Source organism: Pocillopora damicornis, chromosome 4 (genome assembly GCF_964200805.1).
Source record: "Pocillopora damicornis chromosome 4, jaPocDami1.2, whole genome shotgun sequence".
Lineage (NCBI taxonomy): Eukaryota > Metazoa > Cnidaria > Anthozoa > Scleractinia > Pocilloporidae > Pocillopora > Pocillopora damicornis.
In genome coordinates, this window is record NC_142673.1 from 4,101,946 (window position 1) to 4,127,240 (window position 25,295).

The 25,295-nt window shown below is 38.0% G+C and overlaps 3 protein-coding genes across 3 annotated transcripts in view; 1 reads left to right on the forward strand and 2 right to left on the reverse strand.

Moving 5' to 3' along the window:
• Positions 1–1,663: 1,663 nt before the first annotated feature.
• LOC113680235 (uncharacterized) lies at positions 1,664–10,891 on the reverse strand. Its single transcript, XM_027197253.2, has 10 exons — positions 10,578–10,891; positions 9,611–9,680; positions 9,155–9,226; positions 8,959–9,045; positions 8,155–8,218; positions 7,562–7,613; positions 7,097–7,137; positions 6,630–6,691; positions 4,759–4,819; positions 1,664–2,874 (listed from the first exon to the last, which is right to left on the reverse strand). Exons 1-10 carry the CDS (start codon positions 10,813–10,815, stop codon positions 2,779–2,781), a joined length of 843 nt encoding a protein of 280 aa, XP_027053054.2. The 5' UTR covers positions 10,816–10,891; the 3' UTR covers positions 1,664–2,778.
• Positions 10,892–11,057: 166 nt separating this feature from the next.
• LOC113680237 (tubulin polyglutamylase complex subunit 2-like) lies at positions 11,058–15,957 on the forward strand. Its single transcript, XM_089205554.1, has 7 exons — positions 11,058–11,183; positions 11,340–11,419; positions 11,539–11,626; positions 11,812–11,949; positions 12,334–12,435; positions 12,799–12,962; positions 13,375–15,957. Exons 1-7 carry the CDS (start codon positions 11,108–11,110, stop codon positions 13,639–13,641), a joined length of 915 nt encoding a protein of 304 aa, XP_089061680.1. The 5' UTR covers positions 11,058–11,107; the 3' UTR covers positions 13,642–15,957.
• A 913-nt stretch (positions 15,958–16,870) lies between these two features.
• LOC149046525 (uncharacterized) overlaps positions 16,871–25,295 on the reverse strand; it is a 9,278-nt gene continuing 853 nt past the window's right edge. Inside the window, exons 2-7 of the mRNA XM_089205603.1 lie at positions 22,931–23,187; positions 22,320–22,440; positions 21,157–21,279; positions 20,876–20,998; positions 17,897–18,418; positions 16,871–17,342 (exon numbers count right to left, since the gene is read on the reverse strand). Of these exons, the coding sequence (XP_089061729.1) occupies positions 17,011–17,342; positions 17,897–18,418; positions 20,876–20,998; positions 21,157–21,279; positions 22,320–22,440; positions 22,931–23,187 (1,478 nt within the window). The 3' untranslated portion in view covers positions 16,871–17,010. The remainder of the gene's footprint in view (positions 17,343–17,896; positions 18,419–20,875; positions 20,999–21,156; positions 21,280–22,319; positions 22,441–22,930; positions 23,188–25,295) is intronic.

Consider the following 25,295-nt stretch of genomic DNA (forward strand, 5'->3'; position numbering starts at 1 on the left):
AAGCCTATTTCCACCTGTTCACACCAGCAACGATGTGTTTTAAAAAACGGTGCGTTTTTAAAAAACGTGTTTGTTTTTTAAAAACGGTTTGTTTCAACCTTTTCGCTGGTAAGTCTCCGTTGTCATTGGTGTTTTCGAGTGTTTAAGCGTTCGGATGATTGGCGAAGAACGCCTTATAAAGCATGCGTTTTCGAACGAAGACGCATTAGAGCAGATGGGGAAAAACTCGAGCGATTTACACCATACGAGCGATCATTAAGATGCCAGGCCTAAAGCATGCAGTAAATCCAATTCGTTGGTTTCCTTTGAAAGTTTACCTGGCGCTCTGGAATTTGATTAGAGTTGAGTTTAAGGGATATATATAAAAAAGGCTTAAGCAAGTTTAATGCGCCAAACACAGAAAGTTTGAATAGCACAAACCGAGAACTGTATTCCAGAGTTGAAGGAAAGTGTTGTTTAGGTTTATAGCGTTGCAACCAGTTTTCTATAGTGAGCAATAGGATTAAAAGCAGCAAGACGTTGGCCCCATCATACCCTTCTCGAGCAGAAGAAAGGAAATGAAAGCTCTAAAATTCAATCCTTAAATATTGGGGCCCAAGTTTATTTGAAAACTTGTCGAATTCGTTGCAGATGCAGCAATAGAGAGATGAAGATTGGCCTGCAAGCTTGCCAAGACGACTGTTTTATTTCCAGTTACACAAAGATCATGACGATTTTAGAGATATGTTTGTGAATGTTCACCTGTCAACATAGTCGGTGTCAACACTCTTTCCGGCAAACAACACAGAGAGAGACCAAGCAATCAAAACGAAATTCACATTTTTAAAAACTAATTATTGAGGTAATTGCACGCAAATAGTAATCTGTCAACCGAAAAATATGGCAGACGGAGCAAGCAGTTACCATCATTTTGGCTGCTACATTGAAAAATCGAATCTAAACAATTCTAACGAGGAAAGGTTAAATAGTGACAGCTAGCTAAAGCACCCACAACCCGGTAAACTTGAGGCAGAATCACGCCAACACATGGTACCGACTCAAGACCAATACAGAGATAAAATGAACAACTATTTCATATGGCTTGCAGATGGTAGCTATTCCTGGAGGTAGCCTCGATCCCGCACGCAAGTTTTATACCCTTGTCTCACTCCCGAGCCCTTTGATATACTACCAGGTTGCTAATTTTGGCCTTAAGGCTACAGTCACAGAATTCTTTCCATTTTCGTAGCATTTTTAGCTGTGGCACACTGCCGTAACAATGACTGAATGTGTCCTCACATCCATTCAACAGTCACTGATACCGAACGCGATGACAGTCTAATGATGAATTGCTGTTTGTGTTACACTCACTCAAAAAGCAATAAAGAGATCTAATGGTTTTGATAACTCCACCACCTCGAGATAACAGAAGTCACTGATCTTAGCCACGAGAGACAAAAAAAAGGATTCATAAAACCACATGCGGCTGAAAAAAAAAAAAAAAAAAAAAAAAAAGGTGTATCAGTCGAAGTTATTTCACTCCAAGTGACACACGGAGGGGTTTCAATAATGGCTGTAGACCGCCGCCCGTAAGACCTTTCAGCGCCGACTGTTCAGCCTGGAGCAGGCTCTCGTGGTTGGATTTCGCCTCCCGGCACAGCTGCCTATTACACAATCAGAAACCACCCATGGAAAAGTTTATTAAAACCATAGAACAGCCTTGTAGCCGCGGCTGAGTTTAGATTTGTCATTCATTTCTGAGCTTATCTGATATTCAGTTATCTCGTGCGTTCTTCTTATCTTGTGATAGCGCTAATTAGCAAAAGGTTTGAATTAAGCTTGGCAATTTACATCGGATGTTCTCCATAACATTTTGCATATGAGAGAAGATCCGACAGACAAGACACACCATGAACCTCGTGGCACAAGTTTGATTGCGATACACCGAGCAAGAAAAAAAACTTCATGTTAATCAAAGCAATGCTGTGAAACGCGACGAATTCCAGATTTGTATTATTATTATCATGCTGTGATAAACAGTTATTGATTCTGTATGATGTAGAAACCAAACAGATTCTAAACGATATTAAAACCTGATCATCATGTTTTGAAAAAAACAATCGTGTGAGAAAATCCAAAAGCCATCTGCTTCTTGGCTAACAATTAGGGAAATAGAAGGTTTTCAGTGGTAAGAGCTCGGAATTGTTTTTTTAACTTCATTGAAAAAAGAACTCGGCCAATATCCTGCCATCTTGACCTCACAAGCTTGATCAATAACGTATATTTATGTTTTCGTACAAATAGTCTATAATATTACAGTGTCTGTTTGACCCTGATACAATGTGCAAAAACCTTTAAGAACATAGATTACAGTCACTGAAGAGCAGTATAATATAACTAAGTATTTACTTTATGCCGTATGTTCGCATCTTAGCTAATCATGGAGGCCACGATGAGACGCTCTATGATTAAGGTCAGGAGAATAAAGGAAACGATCACCAACTAAACAGGCTCTTGATTGTTGAACAAATTCTCCTGGTTGGCACGATAGGAGGTTTATAAAGAACAGTAAGGAGAATAAGCATTCTGATACTAGGGTGTAAAAGATTAAGTAAGACAGCAGGGCCAAGATGCAACTCCTGACTAAAAAGTGAGCCATCCATGTTATCATTGTCAAATAAATATCTGTGTGAGACATTCAAGTTTTGTGAGTTCATTTCGACACTCCACTAGCTCAGTAGTTGTTTCCTACTAGTGCGAGCGACGGGAAGCTCAGTTTTGCTGTCGGACGAGGACAAGTCATGTCGCAAACTCTAGTAGCTCTCCAAGACTAACAACAAGACGTCGCATCTCTTCGTCCACCGCCCAGTCAATACCACTTCCTACTACAATACCCTGAAACAAAAATGTTGTCACTTAGGACACCTCTGATGCATTGTGAATTTACCGGCTACTATCATTGCAAAAACAGAAAAGAAAAGACACTTCTAAGAATCAAAAGGAGACAGTGATTAGGATAAAGGTTTGAGATTAGTTTACAGTGCATACAATACTTTGCAAAACTACTGACTACTGACTTTTAAACAAGCCCTTCATATATAATACCGTTCAAGTCTAACACTGCCGCAGCCTTACTGAACTATAATTGTTGATGACAGGTCGCGTGTTCCATTCAAACAGGTAACCTACATTCCCTTAGACTCCCAAGATCTCATTGGTAATTCTCTTTACTATCCGACATAAAATTCTTTTGATGTCAATTTGGAGAATTTGGTATTGGATTAACTAATAATCTCCAACTTGATATTTTACTTTATTCTCATCACTTGCATGCTTGATATTGTATTGATAGCATAAGGAGAAATTCTCTTTTGATCACTCATGGGAGGTGAAGGGTTAAGCCGATTCCCTGTATTTAACGGTCGGTTGTCAAAGTCATGAATTTTCCCACTTAATTCCTGTAATTTTCACCTATGTTTAGTGGTCACTTCTAATTAGAGGTCGTGATCACCCTTTACTGAGTCTTTACTGATCTTTCATCTGTATTGAACGGTCACTTAAAGTGGGACCACTCAAATAGACTAAGAATAATCTTTCAAGAAAATTTCAATCCATTTTCATCTCCCGAAATCAAAGTTGATAGTATATTGAAGCGAGTTTTTGTGCATAAGCGGTCAATTATAACATAAAATAGTGCTTTAATCGTTTTTTATCATACCCCTATTCTACAGAACCTGTCTTAAGCGGTCAACATGTATTGAACGGTCACCCTGCCATTCCCCGTGGGTAACCACATAATACAGGTTCGACTGTAGTTGGGTCGCTTCTCTGGAACAACGTCTATAATCTTCTTTCACCCCCCTCCGCTTTTCAATGTTGTTAATTGTCACTGAGAGAGGCAGGGGAGGCAGGTTCCCCACAAATTTGTCCGAGAGTGTAGTTCGCTGTTCGTGCGCAAAGCTCCTATGGACCGTACATCTCACCATAAAATCATGGTTCAAGGTTTAGCATTCGTGTTCCCCGTACCGTGACTTACTGTAAACCCAGTTAATCTTATCGAACGGAGTTCAAACAGAGCTTGCATTTCACTATAACATCAGGACACAAGTTTTCATTTCGCACGTTCACTACGAAATGTATGAACTATAACCTTGTTTACGGTCTGTTTGCTGAACTCATACGGAGCGTGCATCGTATCATGACATCAGAGTACAGGGTTACGTTTCGTACGCTTCGTATGGATTGTTAACCTCGCTTACGGTCCATACGAAGAGGTCATAGGGAGCGAACATCTAAGGATAACAACAAGATACATGGTTTTGCTTCGTGCGCGCTGTATGGACTGTAAAAACCATCATCCTTGCTTACAGTTCGTATGCTGAACTCGCTTGAAGCGTGCACCTCAGTATAGCAGGGAACAGGGTTTTGTTTCGCTCGCCCCTTAACGTGCCGTACAAACCGGTAACCTTCCTCACGGTTCTTTCACTGAGCTCGTAGGGAACATACATATGAAGACATCAGAGTGCGGCAGAATTACGTTCCGACACTCAGCGTCACCCTTAGTGCATCTCCGAGTTAATAGGGTCCAAGGCTACGTTTCGCACGTCACGGGGCCGTGAAGACCGTAAAATACCGTTAACCTTTTCACATGGTCCGCACACTTAGCTCATATCGAGCGTGTATCTAACCATAACATTAGGCTACAAAGTTATGTTTTCCTTTTTTTTATCACCTCAGGTCGTAAACTCTGAGCTTATTAAGAGATTGAAGTGCACAAACCTGGAACACACTCCTGAGGATGTCTATTTTTTCTACTGTGAGTCCAATTTGCTGTTTTAACCTGGGAAATAAAACACTTTGTTAGGTTTAAAAGATTGATTGTTGAACAAATTCTCCTTATCAGCGCCAACAGTATGACAGAATATGCATATTAATGTTAGATTGTAAAAGGGTTAAGCTGTTCGCATTCCTCGTGGTAGCTTGTCTTGTTTAAGATAAACTACCACAAGTACCTCAAGTTACTTCGCCGGACGAAGTAACTTGAGGTATCTCACAGTTATCTTATTAGAAGAAATTCACACTTCATCAATGGAATAGCTCTCTAATTAAATTCCCGTTAAATTTCATAAGCGGCAACTTCCTAGTTATCAATCAAGTGAAGCACTGATTTCCACAAAATTAATTTTCCCTTAGGTGATAATAAGGTTAAACAACTCCGTCAAACCTTACAGTGAGAAGCCAATTTTTTTTTACATTTTTTTTTACTGTTAAATGTGAATTACTGATATTTAACAGCCCTTTCCACCCTAACATCAGTATGCTTGTTTTTCATACTGTTCTCTGTACATTTTCATCGGTACTTACAAGGTGAATTGTTCTAACAATCAAGAGCTTCCTGAGTTTGAGATCATTCTGGTTATTCTCATGACTTTAGTGTTGTTCAATTAAAAGGGGGCTTTGTTTTAAATGTAACTGTACAGACGTTGGTATTTGTAACCATTTTACGATTTATCGACGATGTTATGAATGTCTAATCCATTAAAAGACCATAACTTTGCGAAAATCACCATGAAAAATATTATGAAAAATTTTCAAAAAGAGCAAATAAGACAACAACACCACCAAATAAGAATGGCTCGTTATCCTTACGAATGAATTCGCTAAACGTTTAAACTTCGGTCGCTAAAAATTAATTTCCGCCGGTCTTTCGGTTCCGGTAGCTTTTCCGAGCGACCAGTTTTTGTCCTATTTATTACTGTAATCAACTCTGGTAACCTCTTTCCGATGTTAGTGATAGAGCAGCGAGTGTCCTGGAACTAGAACTCAGGTAATCCTAAAGACTTTAGGCCCTACTGAGTGACTAGCATTTAATTTCTCCTGATAATATCACTTCTGAATTAAATGTTAGGGTTACGAGAGTACAGAAAATTATCACTAAGTAGAGAAGCTCTTTAGGGTTAAACAAATTCTCCTTGTCTGCACCATGGGAAGTGTATAGAGACTAGTATGGAGAATATGCTTACTGATGTGTTAGGTGTAAAGCGTTAAATCCTCTCGGAAGAAAGATACATGGAACAATCACGGAGACATCAAAGTAGATAACTGGATAAAGAGCGTGAAACGCAAGTAACCACGTTGAAAATTGGTTTTATTTTTGCGTCTGATTCAATGAAGGGGCCATAATAATGATAATTGTGGCTGGAAACAGTTCTTCTGCGCTCTGACCGGCTACCCTCGGCGCGCTAAAAAAAACCAACTTTCTCCCTCTGCAGTTGATCGATTCTCACATGTGTTGACCAAAGGATTGAAGTTTGAATCATGGCAATCGATATCACTATACTGGTGTTATGTGGAAATCCCGTCACACAGTTTTTGGGGACCCTCGAAATAAATCGGTAGATCTTCCCTCAACTTTAGCATTTACCTTTTCCGGTTAAAGCCTCGCAGAACAGTAAATTTTAACTAATTGAATATAGCTGTTTCAAAATTGATGCCGCTAAGTTTACAGTTGATTTAACAGCCGCGACATGATACTTTTTAGGGAAAGAGTTATAAATTTGGTTCTATTGGATATATTATGTTTGATTTTCCAAGGAGAAATGTTCAACATGTCCATAACTAATGTGCTTCATAAGAAATTCTGCACTTACTTTTGGATTACTCTGCTATCTGAAGGGTCAGAAGAAGCATTTTCCTTGTCGTCTGTAAGTTTCTGTCGGAAGAGAGGAGAACCAGCATGAGTGAGAGATATGTTGAAGAGGCCTGTCTAAAGTTGATATCGCCTCTTTACAATGTTTTTTGTTTCGCTCGCCCTCTTGGCAGGGATTGAATTTCCTCAGGCCTCTTTCCTGCGATGTCTTTCATTTCAGCTGTCCTGCAGATATGATTTCTTTCACTTATCACCCGCAGGTTTGTTTCATTTAATTGTGATAAGAAAAAAAGAAAGCTTTCTGACTGGCCTAACGTTGGGGTTATGCGACTATTGTGTTCAAACGCTACAACTGTTTAACCAGAATACCACTGAATCCCGCAATCTAGAACCTCACGGGAAATGAGAAATAGTTAAAACAAATTGCTGCAATTCAATGTATGCAAATCACAATATTAGTCTTCTTACCTGAAGGTGTTTCATAAGTCCTCGGTTTTCCTTTTTTATCTCTGTAAAAAGATTCGATTGACGTTCATGTACCATTTCACGTTAAAAATGAAGCAAAAGAGACGCTTTTAGTAGATGTAGCCCATAAGCCCTCGTTATTATTTCTTCTCCCGTAGGAAAGTATGAGGCCTTGACGGTAACGCGAGTCAGCGAGACGTCTACAAGGGGTCTAGAACCGAGAGTGAGGACCACACCCCTGACAAACCTCACCCCAACTCGTCTCAAATCTATCCGTTGGTGGAAAAAAGGCGCGTGCTGCAGCGCTAATAACGGTGTCCTGTCTGCAAGCTATGGTAGAGGCAGGGGAAAGAGGAGAACACCGAAAAAAATTGATCATGTTTCAATCATAAAATTAACATATCAATTGAAAGTAAAACTTTCCCTCCAAATGGTTAAATGTTGTGACATTCAGGTGAGATGCCTTACCATAACTTTGCCGTTTCAGCTTGTCCAAAAGAGTCTGAGCTTCCGATAATGTCTATGGAAAAAAAACGATGACGATATAAAAATATCATTACAATGGATGATGCAACGGCTTAGTGGGCCGTGCGCTTAACTTCGCAACTAAAAGTCTGGGTCACTGATTGTATTCTTGAGTGTTCTTGGGCAAGACACCTCATCACCACAATCGTTCCCTTACCCCTCTCCCCCCAGTAGTACAGTGGGTACTGGCAGACATTGGTTACCTGTGATACAAAAGCAACCTTTATGGGAAGGGTGTTCTCAGTCATTCTCAGACTGGTTGCTTTATGACAAAGAAATCAGGATAAGCTCTAGCATGAAATGGGGCAGTAAGGTTGATAAGACTTAAACTTTACAAGATAGACAAAGTTTCATATGTCATAAAATGAAATTAGAGGATTCTGGTCTACTTTATTTGTTTCCGCTTTTAAATTGCTGCCATAATGAAGGTAATTGAAGACAGCTTAAGACAAATCACAATTTTGGCTCAACCACAAAGTTGACATGTTATTCAGAGGCACAGTTAAGTCTCATAAGTCAAGACTTCCAAAACAAACCTCATGTTCCACAAGAATCTCAGTGCTAAGCTTGTTCTGTTTTTCACATAATTTAACAAAAGCTCTAAAAAAATTAAAAACATTAAAAATAAATGAATTAATGCACGGAAACTATTCCCTGTATCCTGAAAAAAAAAAGGTTTCACATCATTAAAATTCTTCAACAATAATGCTAAATAATATTCACTTTCATTGTTAAAATTGATTGACAATGTTGAGCATTCTGCCACACAACATTACAGAGCTAACAAACTCAATATAAGGTCTTTAAAAAGGCACCACATTTTGTTACACCTTACCAAATTCAAATTTGAACAAGTTTTTGTTTTCAAAAAAGATATATTCTCATGCACAAGGTATATGTCAATCAGCACCTAAAACTAAAAAGCATCTTATTTCTTCCAACAGTATCATCCCTGAATAACAAATTTCGGTCAAAAGAATAAAGAATTAATGATCACAAATTCAAGAAGCTCTTGATTGGTTGACAAATTCTCTTGGTAAGTACCATTGGAAATGTTGAGAGAGCAGTATGGAGAACTTGCATACTGATGTTAGGGTGTAAAGGATTAAAGTCATCTTTCTTACAGGGGGTATTTCATATTGGGTGTGAATTAAATTGGGAAATAAACCAAAATCAAATTAATTTAATTTGTAGGTTTTGTGCCTCACATTTCAAAGCTTTTAAAAGCATTTCCTCATGGATCCATTCTTCACGACCAATTTTCTTATCTTAAAAGCCTGTGGGATTAACTGATCCCTTTATTTTCTTCCTTAAAATTTTTATACGTTATAAATAATTACCTCATTTCTTCAGTTTGTTCTTCTGTTGGTGAGTCTGTCACAACATCTGGGAACAGTTTTTTTATCAACCGGTCACCACACAGAAGCCTACAAGACAACAAAACAAACACACAGCATTCAGAACAACTCCTTTCCCTCTGAAGGAAGGCACTAAAACATAAAAAAGTTATAACTGTTAAGATTGAAGGTAACTGACCTGTCCAGGAGAAGCTTCTTGTATGAGCGAGCAGTTGAGAGGGAATACAGCTGATCTTGTAACTTAGATATTCTATAATTATATCAAACATTAACAAAAAAAAGTTAAAAGGAAAGAGAGAGAGACAAAAAATAAATAACTATTAACTCTATAACAGCATATCCCTATACACCAAGCACAACTGATCATGCGATTAGATATATATAAAAAACTATCAACTCAGCAACTGATATATCAATCCAAATTTGATATAAATATACTATCAGACAAACCAAAATTCAAAAACTTGTTGCCATTATCAAGATTCAGCCACAGATGCTTTAAATTATGAAATTAAAATACTGTACAAATATTCTTTAAAATTATGTCCTAAGCTTACAGGTAAGCTTGACTGTCAAATTGAAACCTGCACATGGCTCCTAAATTTTGTTCAATCAGAGATTTATTTGTACACACCTTTCATACAGATCAGACTGCGATGACACACTTGTAGAAGGCTGTTGGTCCTCACATTGCTGGAGGCGTCCTTCACAAAAGAAATTAATTCAGATCAAATGTTGATGGTTGTGCAGAAAAGCTTAATATTAATTTCTATCCTCAGTTGTAAAAATTATTCATGATAAATTGCAACGTGAAACATACCATCTAATTGACTATTATAAGAGATTACCATTAGGTGCAGTTTTGAAAAATTGCATTGCTGATCATGGCAAAGAAGGAAAAAAAATGTCAAAAGTGATTGTCTGATTGTACGACAACAGAGTCACAACCAGCTTGGCTATCTACTTATCCAGTTATCATTACTCAGCCAATTTAGTTCATGGCACTCCAGTTAATCCCTTCCAATACCACACCATAGGCAGTGGAGCAGGAGGGGGCAGGGGAAGCTACAGCTCCTCCAAGCGAAAATAAGAGGGAAGCTCAGCCCCTCCCCCCTCCCCTCACAGAAGTTTATGTATGTTTCAAAGCACTCTAATCTGCCACATCTGCACGTGCAATTTAAGATGCCATCACCACCTGTAAAAGGTTAAATAACCATCTGAATCAATTTCAGTCAACCCTCTTTTAAGCCGCCGACATCAACCGGTTACACAAACAATTTCCTGAAAACAGCTTAGCGTCCACGAGAATCAGACCGCCTCCTTTCCTTTGTTGCCTTGTACTTTCATGCTGATTGATAGCTCTGATATTTAATCGAAATTTAAACTTCTATTAAGTGGATGCACTTGCTCTTTACAATTTTTAATCAGCCGGGAAATCGACTGGTCTACGTGAAATGTACATGCCCATTCCATTTCGGCTACAGTCCATTTGGATGGCTGTACACTGATTAACGCTCATGTGGTAGAGCTGTCCGAATTTTTCGGCATTTCATGAATCATAGAAGCTTATTTAACACCAAATGTTGTTGAAATAAACTCACGGACAAGTAATTCAGCCTCATGGTTTATCTTCTGCTGTTGCAGCCACTCTTTGCACTTTTTCAGCTCCAAAAGAGGGTTTCTTTCTTCGTCTTCGTGCTCTTCAATCTCATATAACTGTTCTTCCTCGTTGGTTAAATTTTCGTTTTCTACAGTAAAGCTTCTGGGTGGTACAGGATTTGCAGTTTCGGGTAATTGATCAATGTTGTCTTCGAGCGACTCGTCCAAATTTGCCGCCATTTTGAACAAAACTCATCTCCTCTTTCCCAGTTTCCCGGCTTATTTTGCTCTCTGAGGTGAACATGGGCAGGTAGGTAAGGCCTGTTTTTAATTGTTGTTCCTCACTTGTTTTGTTTGTTTTTTAAATTTTTAATTTTCTAGTGTGACAGAAAAAATTGAATTTTTAAATTTCATAAATATCAAAAATTACAAATAAATAGTATCCAGTAAAACAAACGCGATAATCCTTCCGTTACCCTCTCCTCCCTATTGGAGACAAAAACTAACCAAAACTGTTGCCCTGGGATTCAAGATGGCGTCCTCGAGTGAACAAAGTCGAGTTAGGGAATTATTTGATTCAATGACTTTGGGAGTAGTTCGATCGCTTGGTAAGTCCTCTTTTCAAATACTTAATTTACACTTACTTTAACAGAAAACAGGTAATTAACTTTTATGCAAATCTTTGATTTAAATTTAATGAAACTCAAGGTAAACTCTGAAGTAAGCTCACCTGTCAATATGCCGCTATTCTAATTTTTTTTTAGAAAAGAAGCCAGGTGTAACAGATGTCCGTCTACTTGATAGACAACCAGCGGAAAAACACATTATCTTTACTTGGGAGCAGGTAATAATTCATTTTCTGAATAAATATTATCGTGTGAAGTTACATTATATAGACCAGTGTGTTATGCATGAGTAGCAAAAAACGATTACATACCATTCTCAACACTGTATATTTGATAGAAGAACATGTGTATCTTGCCAGAGGACTTGAAGAGTTTTTTCCTCACAACAAATGGACTGTTAATTCAGTGGAGCATCAAGTTTGATGGTAATTATTGACAATGCATCTTTGAAAAAATAATGCGAGTAAAAGTAAATGTTTCGTGATGCCTTCACAAGCTGCAGGTCATAAAGAGTTTTGGGTCACTTGGCTCGCAAGACTTCTTAGAATCATCACTGAACATTTTGACTGTTTGATTCGTTGTTTCATATCTATTTTCTCCATTTTATCAGGGAGTGTTTTACCACTGGGAAAAATGGAGCTGAATCCTGTTACAGGTCTAGTGTTGCTGTCTAAAGCAACATCTGTTAGTGACGACAAACCCTCATTGGCTGATTTAGATACTGATTCAGATGAAGAAGATGGCCAAGGTATTGACCAAACATGGGGACAGATCCAGGAATTTGACAGAGGGAGGGGGAGAGGAGAAGCATCCTTTGATTTAAAAAAAAAAACTATTTTTCTTTATGTTGGACCCTAACATATATAAGCAAAGGAATGATTCAGGCCAAGTGAATATATTTGTTAAGAAGTAATATGTGATCCCACATTTCAAGAAGCTTTCTTTCAAAAATTTGTCAGATCTGATGGAGAGGGATCTGAACCCCACTCATCCTACCCCCCTGGATCTACCACTGAAACAGGACCTTGAATACCATGATTTTGTCAATAATAAAGATCTGTCCCAGCTAAAACTGAGAAGTGCTAGTGATCATCAGATGATGTTCTTTCCTTTGTTTTCAATTCCTCACAAGGTCATATAAAACCACACTTTGATAATCGCTGCAAGGTTTTTGAGCTGGATCCATGTGACAGCTATGGTAAAGTCTGTTTGGTTTACAAAGACATCAAAGCTGGTGGGTGAAGTTGGACAGTTCAAATAAAGTCGTAGATTTTTCCAAGCTGCCAAATGGTTGACATAGATGTGTGGTTCAATTTTATCTTTGGTTCAAATTTTGTTTTCTTTTGTTTTTGGGTATTGTAATATATGATAACAAGTTTGAAACAAAGGAAAATAAAATTTGAACCAAGGATAAAATAGAACCAAAACATAGACATTCTTTTATATCAATTAAGTTCTTGGTATTGGAATATCCATCATTTTTTCTGTCTCTTCTCTGCAAGTTTGCTAGTTCTCAAAATTAGAGGATTTTTGGTATGTGTCCAAAATAGAGAAGTAAGAACTTGACAATCCTTATCACAATATCCTCTTTTCTCAGGAGTAACAACAGGACAACCTGAGATCTGGTTTCTTGATCGTTCACTGGAATGGTGGTATCTTGCTTCATCTTTCACTGATTATTTCAGAATGATGATAGTACATCTTGGCCTTCCTCTCTGGCAATATCTTTTTACTGCAACAGGTCTAAGTCCAGAAACAAAGGTAGGCATAACTTAATTTGTGATTTTGTATCAAGTTAATCAATCACTTATTATTGACTGAAGATGCACTGGATTGGAAGGCCCTGATTTGAGCCCATGGACTGAGTGGTAAATATGATGTGTTGTTGGGAAAGACTGTTGACACCAGAAATTCTAATTCTCTCAACTTTGAAGTTTATGATAAATGTGTACTAGAAACAGTTTGGAAAAATTTTGGAAGTGCACAGAGGTTACTTCCATTATACTAGCATTCACTTAAGGAAGAGCAACTTGCAATGAAGTTTTCAGAGCAGACTCTTTCTTTTGGTGTTCATGGTTTTTGCAGTTAAAAAGTTCCTTACTTATTTCTGAGGGTTGGTATCTCTGCAGAAACTTGGTGGAAACTGATGGGAAATCATTTCTTCTGTTTACAGCAATGGTTCAATCTCTATGCACCAACTAGATTAGCCATTGACATGGCCAATGTGGAGCAAAAGGCCCAACAGAAGCCAAATTCAACAGAAAGAAATAAGTCTGCTACAAATCTTCCTTTCAACTCATTAGATGTAAACAGACTCTTTAGAGGTAAAACTGACAAAGGAAAGAGTAAGCTATCCCAGGCAAAGAAACCACCTCTGGGAAAGACTCAAAACTCAAGTCAGGGTCGACAGGGGCAGTCCGGTAGATCAGCACCAAGATGAAAACAACATGTTTTAAATTTCTCCACTTTGCGAGATGTGATTACCATAACTGTTTTATAAGACTGAGGTACAGCTCTTTACCTTAAAGTGCACTTTGATGTGTGTTTCATGAACAGCAAAGCCACAACTTTTGTCTTAAAAGCACCAAAGGGATAAATTACTGGAAACTAACTTATTGGAAGTCAAGGTTACCTATTGCTTTTGAAAATAGCAAAAATGAAAATGGAATTATTTTGTAAATGATATTGTAAATCACCACCTTCCTCAATCTCAAATTTGTACAGGAGACAGAAAAGCAAAACAGTTTTGAGCAGGGTTCTATCAACATAATAATATTACAAAGAAATGATGATGTGTTGACAGTTCTGTTACTGATCAAATCAAAACGGAGCAAATGAGTACTTTACCCTTTAACTCCTAGAAGTGATGGACCTGTAACTTCTCCCTGTAAAATCCATCCATTATCCATGAAATAGGTACTAAGAATACTCACACTCATCAGGTGAAAGTTTTTATCCTGATCTAACACCAAATTCTTGTAACTTATTGACAAGGAAATGTTTAGCAGCTAGAGGGAAGAATTGACAATCACATCTTGGAAGTTAAAGGGTTAAAGTTTCACTGATTAACTATTTTGTTCAAATTCAATAAACCATAAGTCATATGAATGTAAGTATCCAGGATAAAGATCTGATTCAAGTTAGAATTCTACCTTTTGGTTACTATATATTTCCTTGTAAATCAATTAACTAAAGAGACCTTGGTACTATAGCAACTGAAGATAACACATTCTTGTTGATAAATTAGATTATTCTTATCCCTAAGTAGCTGGATGATGCAGTGAAAGTACAAGGAAAAGACACAAGAAGACACTGATTTTATCAATGAATATTATTTATTTCAAAAGTTCCAGTCTTTCTCGTTAGAGAGCATTTGAATTGATAGAACTCTATTGTACAGAAAAAAAATAACAAGAACTTGACCCTTTTACTCCCAAGATCTTATTTGTTTTGTTGAACTTCTAACTTTCTGTTTTATAATTCTTATGATGTTAGTTCTGAGAATTTGGTATTGGATGAACTAATACATATAATTGATATATATAAATTTTTTTAATTCTCATCACTTGTTTGCTTGATATTGCTTAATATTGTAAGGAGAAATTCTGTCTTGATCACTCATAGGAGTGAGAGGGTTATCAAACATATCTAGCTTGTGCGCCATGTTATGATATCACTGTTACTTGACGATAGCTCATCTGAACTGTTATTGATTTGATGCGAGCTATCTGATAGTTCACTTGTTGGTATGAGTGAATCACTATCCCCGTCAGTGGAAACTGATAATGATGATGATGTGTTGTGTCCAGATGCCAGGCCTGATTCAGAATCAGATGAATTCTCATTATCATTCTCTTCTTCTGAATGAGACAAAAAGCCCTGTGATTCTTCAGTATACTTGACTGTTCTATTTAATAAAAAAGTACAGTCAAGGATTATAAAGGGAAGATGGCTCTGCAGCCAATGCTAAATTCAAATAAGGCTCTTGTTTTCTGAAGGTAACTGATCTTCTTGCTAGCTGTTTTGCCCTCTTAAAATTTAATTGTAAAGGAATTTCAGAGTTATGGGTAACCCAGTCTCCTATATCTATAATGGCTGTGAAGGAGAGTGGAGGTAACTTATCTTCTCGCTAGCTGTTGTGCCCTCTTGAAAATGATTAATTTCCAAGGAATTTCCGAGTTCTAGGTAACCCAGTCTCTTACGTCCTGACAAGGGCTGCTAAGAAGACTGCAGTATCCTTTGTTACCTCCAGCTAGAGGTAACTTCTAGCTACAGTAGCTGTTGTGCCTCTTTGAAAGTTACTAATTGCAAAGGAATTTCATTGGGACTCACCACCCAAGTCTCAACACCCATTTTTCTATTTTTTAAACTCAAACCTCCTGTCATAACCAGAGCTCTGAAATCAACAAAACAACTTTTAACAGCGAAAAATCACTTTATTGACTTAAATCAACTATAGTTATTAACATGTTAAGATTATGAGTAAGTACTATTTGATCAACACTAAAACTGAGAGATCCTTTCTGTAACTCTCACAAAGCTTTTTTCCAAGGTTTTTGTGCATTTGGAAGCAAGCAAAATTTTTCTAGATAATTAATTTCTAGTCGTTATCAGGCACAAACGTTCTTTCTTTATGCCAAGTATAGCATTCTCCTCCACTTTAGTAAAAGAGTACAAGAGCCTCCTGAAAAGTTATTCTAGACTTTGGCATAAAATTGACTATCTAAAAAGTGAATAAAGTTTAGCGTAATTTGAACGTGCCATCACCTGAAGTATTTTAAAAGCGCTAGTACCCTGATTAATGGCAAATGAAGCAGATCCGAATTGATCTAGTCTGATAACTGAGACGGCTCCCACGCTCAAATAGGCGCCCTCCCCCAAATTAGCGCTTACTAGGCCTCTTTCGTTTGCATTCAGCAACATTTGAGCGACTTTTAGCGTCTGGAGCAATTTGTTGCTGTTCTAGCAAACCTGAGCAATTTTTGCCTTTCTGAGAATGTTTTTAACATAATCAAGGTTTAGAGCACATATCAAACACGAAAAAAACCTCACATAACCTATTACTTGACATCGTTTCGCAGGCCTATTGCGATCCTTATCTGATACAATTAGAACGGATAATTGGCTGAAATGAAGCCCAAAAAAAATCCATCTTCGTTTCTTTATTTTCCAGAGTATTCTTTAATTACACCCATATTTGTAAATAACTTCTTAAAGCTAAGTTTCAAGCTATATTTCCTTGCGGATGTTAGAAATTATTGTGTAGAACGAAAAATAAAGCTTTTAATTACTGTCTACAAACAAAATTTCAAGAAATTTAAGTAGCAACTTTCATAATATAAGCAATTTTTAAGCAACTTTTTGATATTTCAAAGAGCACCTTTTCAGCATTTTGCGAGCACAATTGGGACAGACCTGGTATCTGCTCCCTTGCCTATAAAATCAATTTGTATTGCCACTTTATATAGAACTTTTTAAGCTTCAGCTACAGTTGAATTAGTACAGGTTAATAGATTCCTTACGAGCGCCCCCCCTCGAATAAGCATCCCTCTTCCGATAAGCGCCCCTCCCTTTAGCCAAAATTATAAGTAAGCGCCTGGCAGATGCTCATTCGAGGAAATACAGTTATTGAAATGTATATGAATATGGAGAACCAACTTAACAAATTTTTTTTGTGCAAAATACGAACAAGTGCAAATTCTTTACCTGTTTATTTATTGGCAAATTGGAAACTGTATTTGCATTAAGGACACGTTTAAGCGAAAGTAGTTTACCACTAAACGTCAACAAAAGTGTTGCCATGTACTCTTCATTGGAAAAATGTGATGTTTACCCAGCCATGACCAGCGCTATTATAGCAACATTCATTACACTGACTTGTTCCATCGTTAAAAGAACCTCCCCCTCCCCCACAGGAAATACGTTCATTAGCCCCACCACTTCCCCCAGAATAACCTCCACCTCCGCCCGGTCCCTTCCCTAGTGCACAAAAACCACCGCCACCTCCAAACCCACCCCAATACCTTCCACCCTCTCCCCCTTGATGATATCCGAAACCTCCTTCCCCCCTCCTCACCACAACAAAAGAGGGTGGGCATCTTGAATCGTCTCCATTTGTGTGGAAGCCGCCGCCGCCGCCACCTATGATACAATAAAAAAGTGATCAGTGGTTCTCTTAAAAATAGCACCTATAAATTTGAGTTATTGCGATCAAACAACGATTGCAGTGTTTCGCAACGAGGTTTATTTCTTTATTTTTTGAGGCTTAATTATTGCATGGAGATTGTTAATGAAAAGCTTGTGAGGACAAGTCAGCTTTAGGGTTCGCTTCGACTCTCTGTTTAGTGTTTCTACTTAATCCAGGTTCAAAATTAGCGAATAAGAAGCCTTGTCATCTTTTTCGATGTCTTCTCCTTCCATATATTCGCGGATCGCTGTAGAGAATTGGACAAATGTGCAGGAAAGTCAAAAAAGGAAAAAGCCAAATTTGACAGAATTTTAACTGCTTGTATGAGGCGTTTCCAAAGTATTATGAAAGAAAAACTTCAAAATAATTTTGATTACTATTGATTTTATTAATCATTCAAAATCCAATTATTAGCGACTGAATCTCTCATTTGGTTGAAGATCCTGAAGGATGGCAGTGAAATGCAACGAAAATCTTAGTATTTGTGAAAAGAAAGTTCTCCACCTACCAGAACACCAACCATTTGTATGTCCTCCATGTCCGTTGCTTCCCCCCGAACCCAATGGCAAGTTGTCCCCTGCATTCCCTGTGGTGCTTGTGGACGCATCACATCCCAGATGTTGTTCTGACATATTTTTAATTCCCCCTCCACCTCCAGCTATAATCAAAGGCGTGTTGTCTTCTTTCACTACAAATGTACCTCCTCCGCCTCCAGCGGTTTGTTTGTCGTAATCTCCTCTTTTCCCTTTTTGACCAACAAGGACATGTATGATCTCATCTTTTGTCAAATTAAAGTGTCCAATCATCCGTGCCCCTCTTCCTCCGTTCTTGATGATACTGCCCTCACCGTATCCCCCGGAAGCTCCTATTGCTTCTATTCTGTATTCACCAGTATGTGGCACAGTCCACTGTTGAATACCGCTGGACACTGCAACTTGTCCGTCATGATCCTGACCTGTGTAGTAACTACCAATCGACTCTGAACCTTTCCTTCCACTCTTACCAAGATTTGTAAACACAGCTGTAAACCCTGTGCAATAAACACAAAATAAAAGGGAGAATTTTGATACTAGTAAGAATTTGTCAAAAATGTAGTGGGAATTGTTTATAATGCCCACTACCACTTAGGAAAAAGATTCCTGTAAATTCGGCAGAAAAAGACAAAGAAGAAAAATCTCCTGAGAATTCCTCTAACAAGTAAGAATACTTGGTTGATACATCGCCTAAGATCCAATAAAAGATTAAATCAGTAGGAGTCAGAGGCGCTGAAGGAACAAATAAATCAATCAAAATGCACGCCTCCTGGCCTACGGGACGCTTTTTCCGAAAAGTGGAGAGGACGGGAAATGTCAAGAAAGCGCCGTGATGGCAAGGTTTACCTTGTGCAGCAGAAGGAAAAAATTCTCAGGAATAAAGTTTCGATGGCAGTAAGAAGTTTGCTTACCATTCGTGATAAAAAGATTCGTGAAATCTTAAGAGACAGAAATGAGATGAAGAATGCTCAACAGATTGTGCAAAGTAGACAAGAATACCATTAAAAAATGCTTTAAAAAAGAGGAAGATGGAACGAATCTTGACGTCAATAGATGACAAACCGTAAATCGTTAACTTTTACAGAATGGATGAATAAACATATCCCTATGGTGTCTCCCTCAATGCAAAATAGTGGCCTGAATTAAAAAGAAGCTAAAGAGAAAAGCGCTTCTTCCCCTGTGCCACGAGTTTCTTTCTTCTCTTTCCTGGTATCAAACTTTGTCTTTAGACATACCTAGAATTCCGCAGCGTGCCTGGCCTACTCTTCTGCTTCTGCTCTCGATTCCGATACCGAAATTTCAGGTTGGTCACCACCGAGATGAAAAACCCTGTATCTTTTCATAGTAAAAAGGCCTAAACTTTGAGGAGAGTTTTGAGGATAGGACTGTTTTGAAATTTCTGTAAATGCATTTTCCTTATCTTTCTACTTAACTCACACTGCAACTTATTTAACATTCAAAATTTAAAAAACCCTCGCGCTACAGTACTGTCATACGAGCATTAACATTCAAAACTCAAAAACTTTCGCATCACTGTCGCTCATGCTAAGAAGTTTGTTCGAACCTCTTCGCGTCCCTTTGAAAAAAAACGATCTTTCGCGCTGTTATGGCGCGAGCTAAGCAAGAAGTTATCTTTGCGCCTTCACCAACATTCACATTTATAAAAATTATTGTGCCATAATCGTCTCTGAAACCAACCATAACTCCCTCTGCGACTTCATCGAGCCTAAACATTTTCGCATCCATTACGTCTTTAAAAAACTCACGCTCTTTCGAGCTGCTGTTGCCCAAGCCGCACAAGGAACTCCCTTTGCAACTTACTAAACATTCAAATCATAAATTTTCGCGCTCTTGTTGCACGAGCCATACAATTAACTCTTTCTACAACTTCCTAACCATTCAGCACGTTTTGCGTAATTCTAAAAATCACGCTCTTTCGTGCCATCATTGCACGAGACGAACAAAAAACTATCTGCGACATCATCAACAGTGTGTATTCGAAAATATTTTAGCGCCATTGTCGATCGACAATATTTTGGCTATTGTCTCTCAATGAAATTCCCTCTGCGATTTTACTGAGCCCAAAAGTTTTCCGTGTCGTTAAGAAAATCACCCACTTTTGCCTTATTGTCGTTTAAGCTTATCGAAAAACCATCCAAAGTCACAAACCTTCGCTCTCTTGTCGATCGAAGCCCACTTTTTCTTGAACTATAAATCGAGTTTACTGTTTTGAAATTTGCGCTCTTTCTACGTCATTTATCTCTCGTTCTACAGTGAAAGGTCTACATCGCAATAACAATGCTAAGGTAACTCACAGATTATAGAGACGCATCTCGCAAGAAAAAACAGTTTCTTTGGTTTAGCGTCATTGATATCCAGTGGTTATTCACTTGTTAAAGAATTTCACGAAAATGTTCTCGAAGTTTAAGCAAGAAAAACCCTCGCATGTCCCCGAGCCAGAAATTCGGACTGGCATAATTCCCTTCAGCTTATTAAGGCATGCGACGCAGAAAAAAAGTCCACGAGAATGAGAAATAAGCCAGTTGAAGAAAGAAAAAGCGATGGCTTTGTTAGAAGAAGCATGCGAAGAGGCGAATGATACTCTCATAAGAAGGTTTGGAGGCAGTGGCCTCACTTACTTGTCTGAATATTTCCTGAACCAGCAGCCGAAAGTCGATCTTGATGGTCTACTTCGCTGCGATGGTCTACTAAGGTTTACTTAAAGTCTACCTTACGATATGCGATTTCCGATAATTTTTCCGAGATGAAACTGGGCGACGAAGCTTATCGTAAAGCCCTATCGTGAGGATGAACACCACGTTACCGGAACAAACTACAGGCTTGTTTACCTCTCCGCCAAGCATAGGATAGTTGAAGCGAAAGACAAAATTCGGCAATGGGAAAATGCATGCAGTAAGTGTAATGAGATAGCATGATATTTTACAAACGGTTACCTATGCAGTTCGTTCCATTTCCTTGAAATCCATCTTTACACGTGCAGCTGTGAGATCCCAAGGTATTGTTACATTTAGCATTCACATCACAGGTGTGTGTTTCGTCAGCGCATTCGTCCAAATCTAGAACATTATGGAAGAAATGTCATGGAAATGAAACCTTTTTTTTATGTTTCTGTCTTGTGTTTTGTTAATGTTTCTTATTCTTGATTTATTTTTATCGTAGTCACCTCAGAAAAGTAAGGTGAGATAAGAAAGCATAATGTGTTACGAACAGTTACCTGTGCAGTAAGTTCCATTTCCATGAAATCCATCTTTACACGAACACTTGTAAGATCCCAAGGTATTGTTACAATCAGCATTTACATCACAGTTGTGTGTTCGGTCAGAGCATTCGTCCAAATCTAGACCATCAAAATAGAAGTATCATTTAAATGAAACCTGTTTTTCTGTTTTTTCTTGTGTTTTGTTAATGTTTGTTTGTTTGTATTTCTTGATTTGCTTTTATTTTAAAGTCACCTCCAAAAAGTAAGGTGAGATAAGATAGCATGATCTGTTACAAACAGTTACCCGTGCAATTAGTTCCATTTCCATGAAATCCATGTTTGCACGTGCACTTGTAAGATCCCAAGGTATTGTTACACTCAGCATCCTTATCACAACTGTGTGTTCCGTCAGTACATTCGTTCAAGTCTAGAACATTAAGAAAAAAGCATCTTTTAAATGAACCTATTTTTTATGCTTTGTCTTGTGTTTTGTTCTGTTATGGTTTGCATTCAATTCATAAAACTGGGAAGGTGAAATAAAAAAGCATGATAGGTTAAAAACAGTTACCTGTACAATTGTTTTCATTCTCTTGAAATCCATATTTACACGTGTGGTTGTAAGATCTCAAGGTATTGTTACACTCAGCATTTACATCAGAGCCATTTGTTTCTTTACAAGAATCATCTATGTCTTAGACAACAAAGTGAGCATCACAATTATGCCAAGGTTGTTGTTTTAACGCTTATGTTAACGTTTCCTGTAGTCAGATAAGAATATTTACCAGTGCAGTTTGTCTCAATTTCTTGATATCCCTCCTTACGCCTGCAGATATACGATCCGATGGTGTTATTGCATGTCGTATTGCCTTCGCAGCTGTGTTTTTTGGTGATACACTCATCTACATCTAAATGAAAATCAGACAAAATAATAATAATGATAATAACGACGATAAAAAAATAAAAGAAAAAGGCTGAAAGCAAAGATTGGAGATCTTAATGCCTTTCATCGTCTCGGTGATAAATTTATTGAATGGTGGTATCATCTCTGATCTTGGCGCAGAATTTGTATCCAGTTCTACTGACATCCGCTTCAGAAGTTGTTCATTGAAAAAAATGTCAAAAGAAAAAACAAATTTATCATCTTACTGACTGGAAACAAGTTGCAGAGGATTGCTCACCTTCATCACAATCATGGCCTTCAAATCCAGATCCAAGAACACATAAACACTGATAATCTCTGTCTGTAAACCCAGCTTGGCATGTTGCATTATTCTTGCAAGGATTTCTGGCACAAGCATTCTTACGAATAAAAAGAATAGGAGCACTTTAATTTTTGTGCTTACCTTCTGCGCATGCGTTCGTGTTTGCGAGTTCTGAATGTTATGCAGGTTTTCAAATCTATAGGTCCTCTGTGATGGTCCTCGTGTGTGCTCTCATTTATATGCCCATATGTTCCACGCAAGCTCGCTTATTTTGCACGCAAATGTCTGCGTTGAACATTTATTTTCTTTATACGCGTGGCACTGTTCAGAGCGAGGAAAAAATGTGTCTAAATCCTCAAAATGTATCACAACAACTCCGGAGGTGGTCATATTAAATTAATAAAAAATAATATGCTTCTCCCAATTCTCTATTTCAAAGTTTAAACGTGTAAGTATCATAACCTTTCTTTTGGTGGATGGAAGGAGAATTAACAGTAGGGAGATTGGCTAAGGAATCCTTGGTCTTGTTAAGAAGCTTCGACGAGACAAAGAATTTCATTCTCTTGGCTAATAAGCGTCATCCTTACCTCAGCACCGCGGTAAATATAACTTTCGTTTTTCACCAGATCTTTATCGTGTTCAATAGTAGCGTTATTCAGATCACACTTGTGTGTTCCAGACAGCTGTGTTATCATATGGAAGTTATAACTGACGCAGTTAGGTTCCAGGTAGCATTGCGCCATGCAGAGATCCTCGTCGAATACTTCAATAGTTCGAACCGTGTGATTCTCCAACCTGTAGCCAGGTTTAGGAAAACTGGTGAACTTCAAATTACGGCAGTTACCTGGTGAAATATTACGTTTAGTTAGAAAGTGGCTATGTAGTATGGAGCACATCATTTGAAACTCGAAATCGAGAGCAGTGTTAGTGCTCAATTATTGCTTTGTTTTCCTTTTGTGTTTTTGCCACGAGAATAACACCAGTCGAGTGATTCTAATTTATATTCTGAGTAATCAGTTCTATTTTCATCTTCCTTTGGAAGCGTTCAGCTATCGTTATCGTTTTGTTGCCAAAATCAATAAAAAAACTTTTTTGATATCTAGAGTGACTCGTGTTTATCAAGTGTTATATTGGTCGTTTCATTGTTACGCATCGAGAGAGAGAGAAATTCCCTGGATAAGGTTCAGAAATTGCAATGTTATAAGAGAAAGGTTAAGGAAGCACTTCTCCAAGTTTTAGGTCTCTTTTTTTTCCCCAAACTTAAGATATTCGTCGAAATGTTTTGCGTTAATTTACAGAGCCCAGTATGGAGCCGCCATGCTGGTGATTATCTTTGGTCCACCAACATGGCGGCCGGAAATAGTGAAGAACATCTGGAACTTACTTTGGCTATCTAGCCCACTGGTTATCTAAACTAAACCAAAAAACATGTACGAAAACACTTTTTCTAACAATCAATATTAAAAAAGGCTAAAAATCGCCAGGTAGGTCTATATTTTTCGACAAACGCGATCGGAGCTTTATGTCACGCAACCACCATAACTCTGAACTTCAAACTGCTTTGGTTTCCAAACCAAGCACGCTTTTATGCTGAAAATTTGAAAGCAGATACAAATTTAGACCCCCATATGTCTGATGAGGGTAAAAATTTTCGTGGCCTTGTATTTTTGAATTTTCGAATTTGATGATGTCACGTGAAAATCAGCAATGAAGTTCGGAAATAACACGTGCTGTCATTGGTTGAAAGGGCGTGTTCTACCAGAGTACAGAACACGGAGCTGAGCTAAAGCTGTCACGCCATCTGCCAATTCGTATTACGTCTAGCCTTTTTCGCTAATTGGAAGTGAAATTTCGGAATAAGCGAGCCGGCAAGTAGTAACAGAAGAACCAAATAAAGGTTTGTAAACATGCCAAGCTCTGTAATTTGCACTATTATAACGTGTGAGGAGACGAAAATCCTAACAAAGAAAACAAAATGGACATCCGAGCTTTGAAGGTTATCACGCTCAGTTAGATTATAAACTTACGGACGGTAATAAAAATCAAACAGAGCTGACACTCGTATAGTATATAAAGTTTGTGAACTATTGCAGATTGTAGGCGTTGATAGTTTGTGAACTTAGATGGTTTAACATTTTTGACAGCTTCAGACGTGCTTAACCAATTAGTTCATTTGAATCACTCTAATGAGTATTCTGATTGCTTTATTGTAGCCTGCTTTAGGAGAGTATAGAGTATGCTGACGACACTGTTGTTCGCTCAGGAAGTAAAGTTTGTTTTGAAAATTGAAATTATACTGCGTAGGGAATATAAAGGATTTTTTCCTTTAAAACAAACAAATAAAGAAGCCTTGACTGTGCCCTGTTCTGTTATGAAGCACTTTGGAAGTGGCTTGAGCACTCAAGAATTGGTGAGAAACACTCGGCGAGTACATCTCGTGCTTCACTACACTTCCTTCGTACTCTACCGCCTCCTGCGTGCTTTACAAGAGAACAGAGCACAATAAAGGCTTCTCTATTTGTTTAATAATGGTCGAAAGTTTAAAGAACGAACCATGCTGAGACGAAACGTCTGAGCATATTTAGTTTCTTTACACAAAGTTTATTGTCGCGGAGATTTTTTGAACCTGGTTAATTCATGCAAAGCGTGTGTTGTTATGTCGTAAGTTCAGCCTTCGAGCATACTGCATACTGTGAAAATTATGAAAAACAAACCTAGAGAAAAACAAACTCGCTCACGTATAACTCTCGAGGTTTTAAATTTTATGAACTCCTCGGTATGAAAAGCGATTAGGGCTAACTCTTTCAGCAGTATTCAGGTCCTGGCTTTTTAAATCTAAAAATGTAACAAAGTTAGCGCGCATTAACAGTCACTAGAAGGCGAAACGCTGAACTTTACCCTCCAGCATGTACATTTCAAGATTATAAAGGAGTATAACAGGAACAATAAATC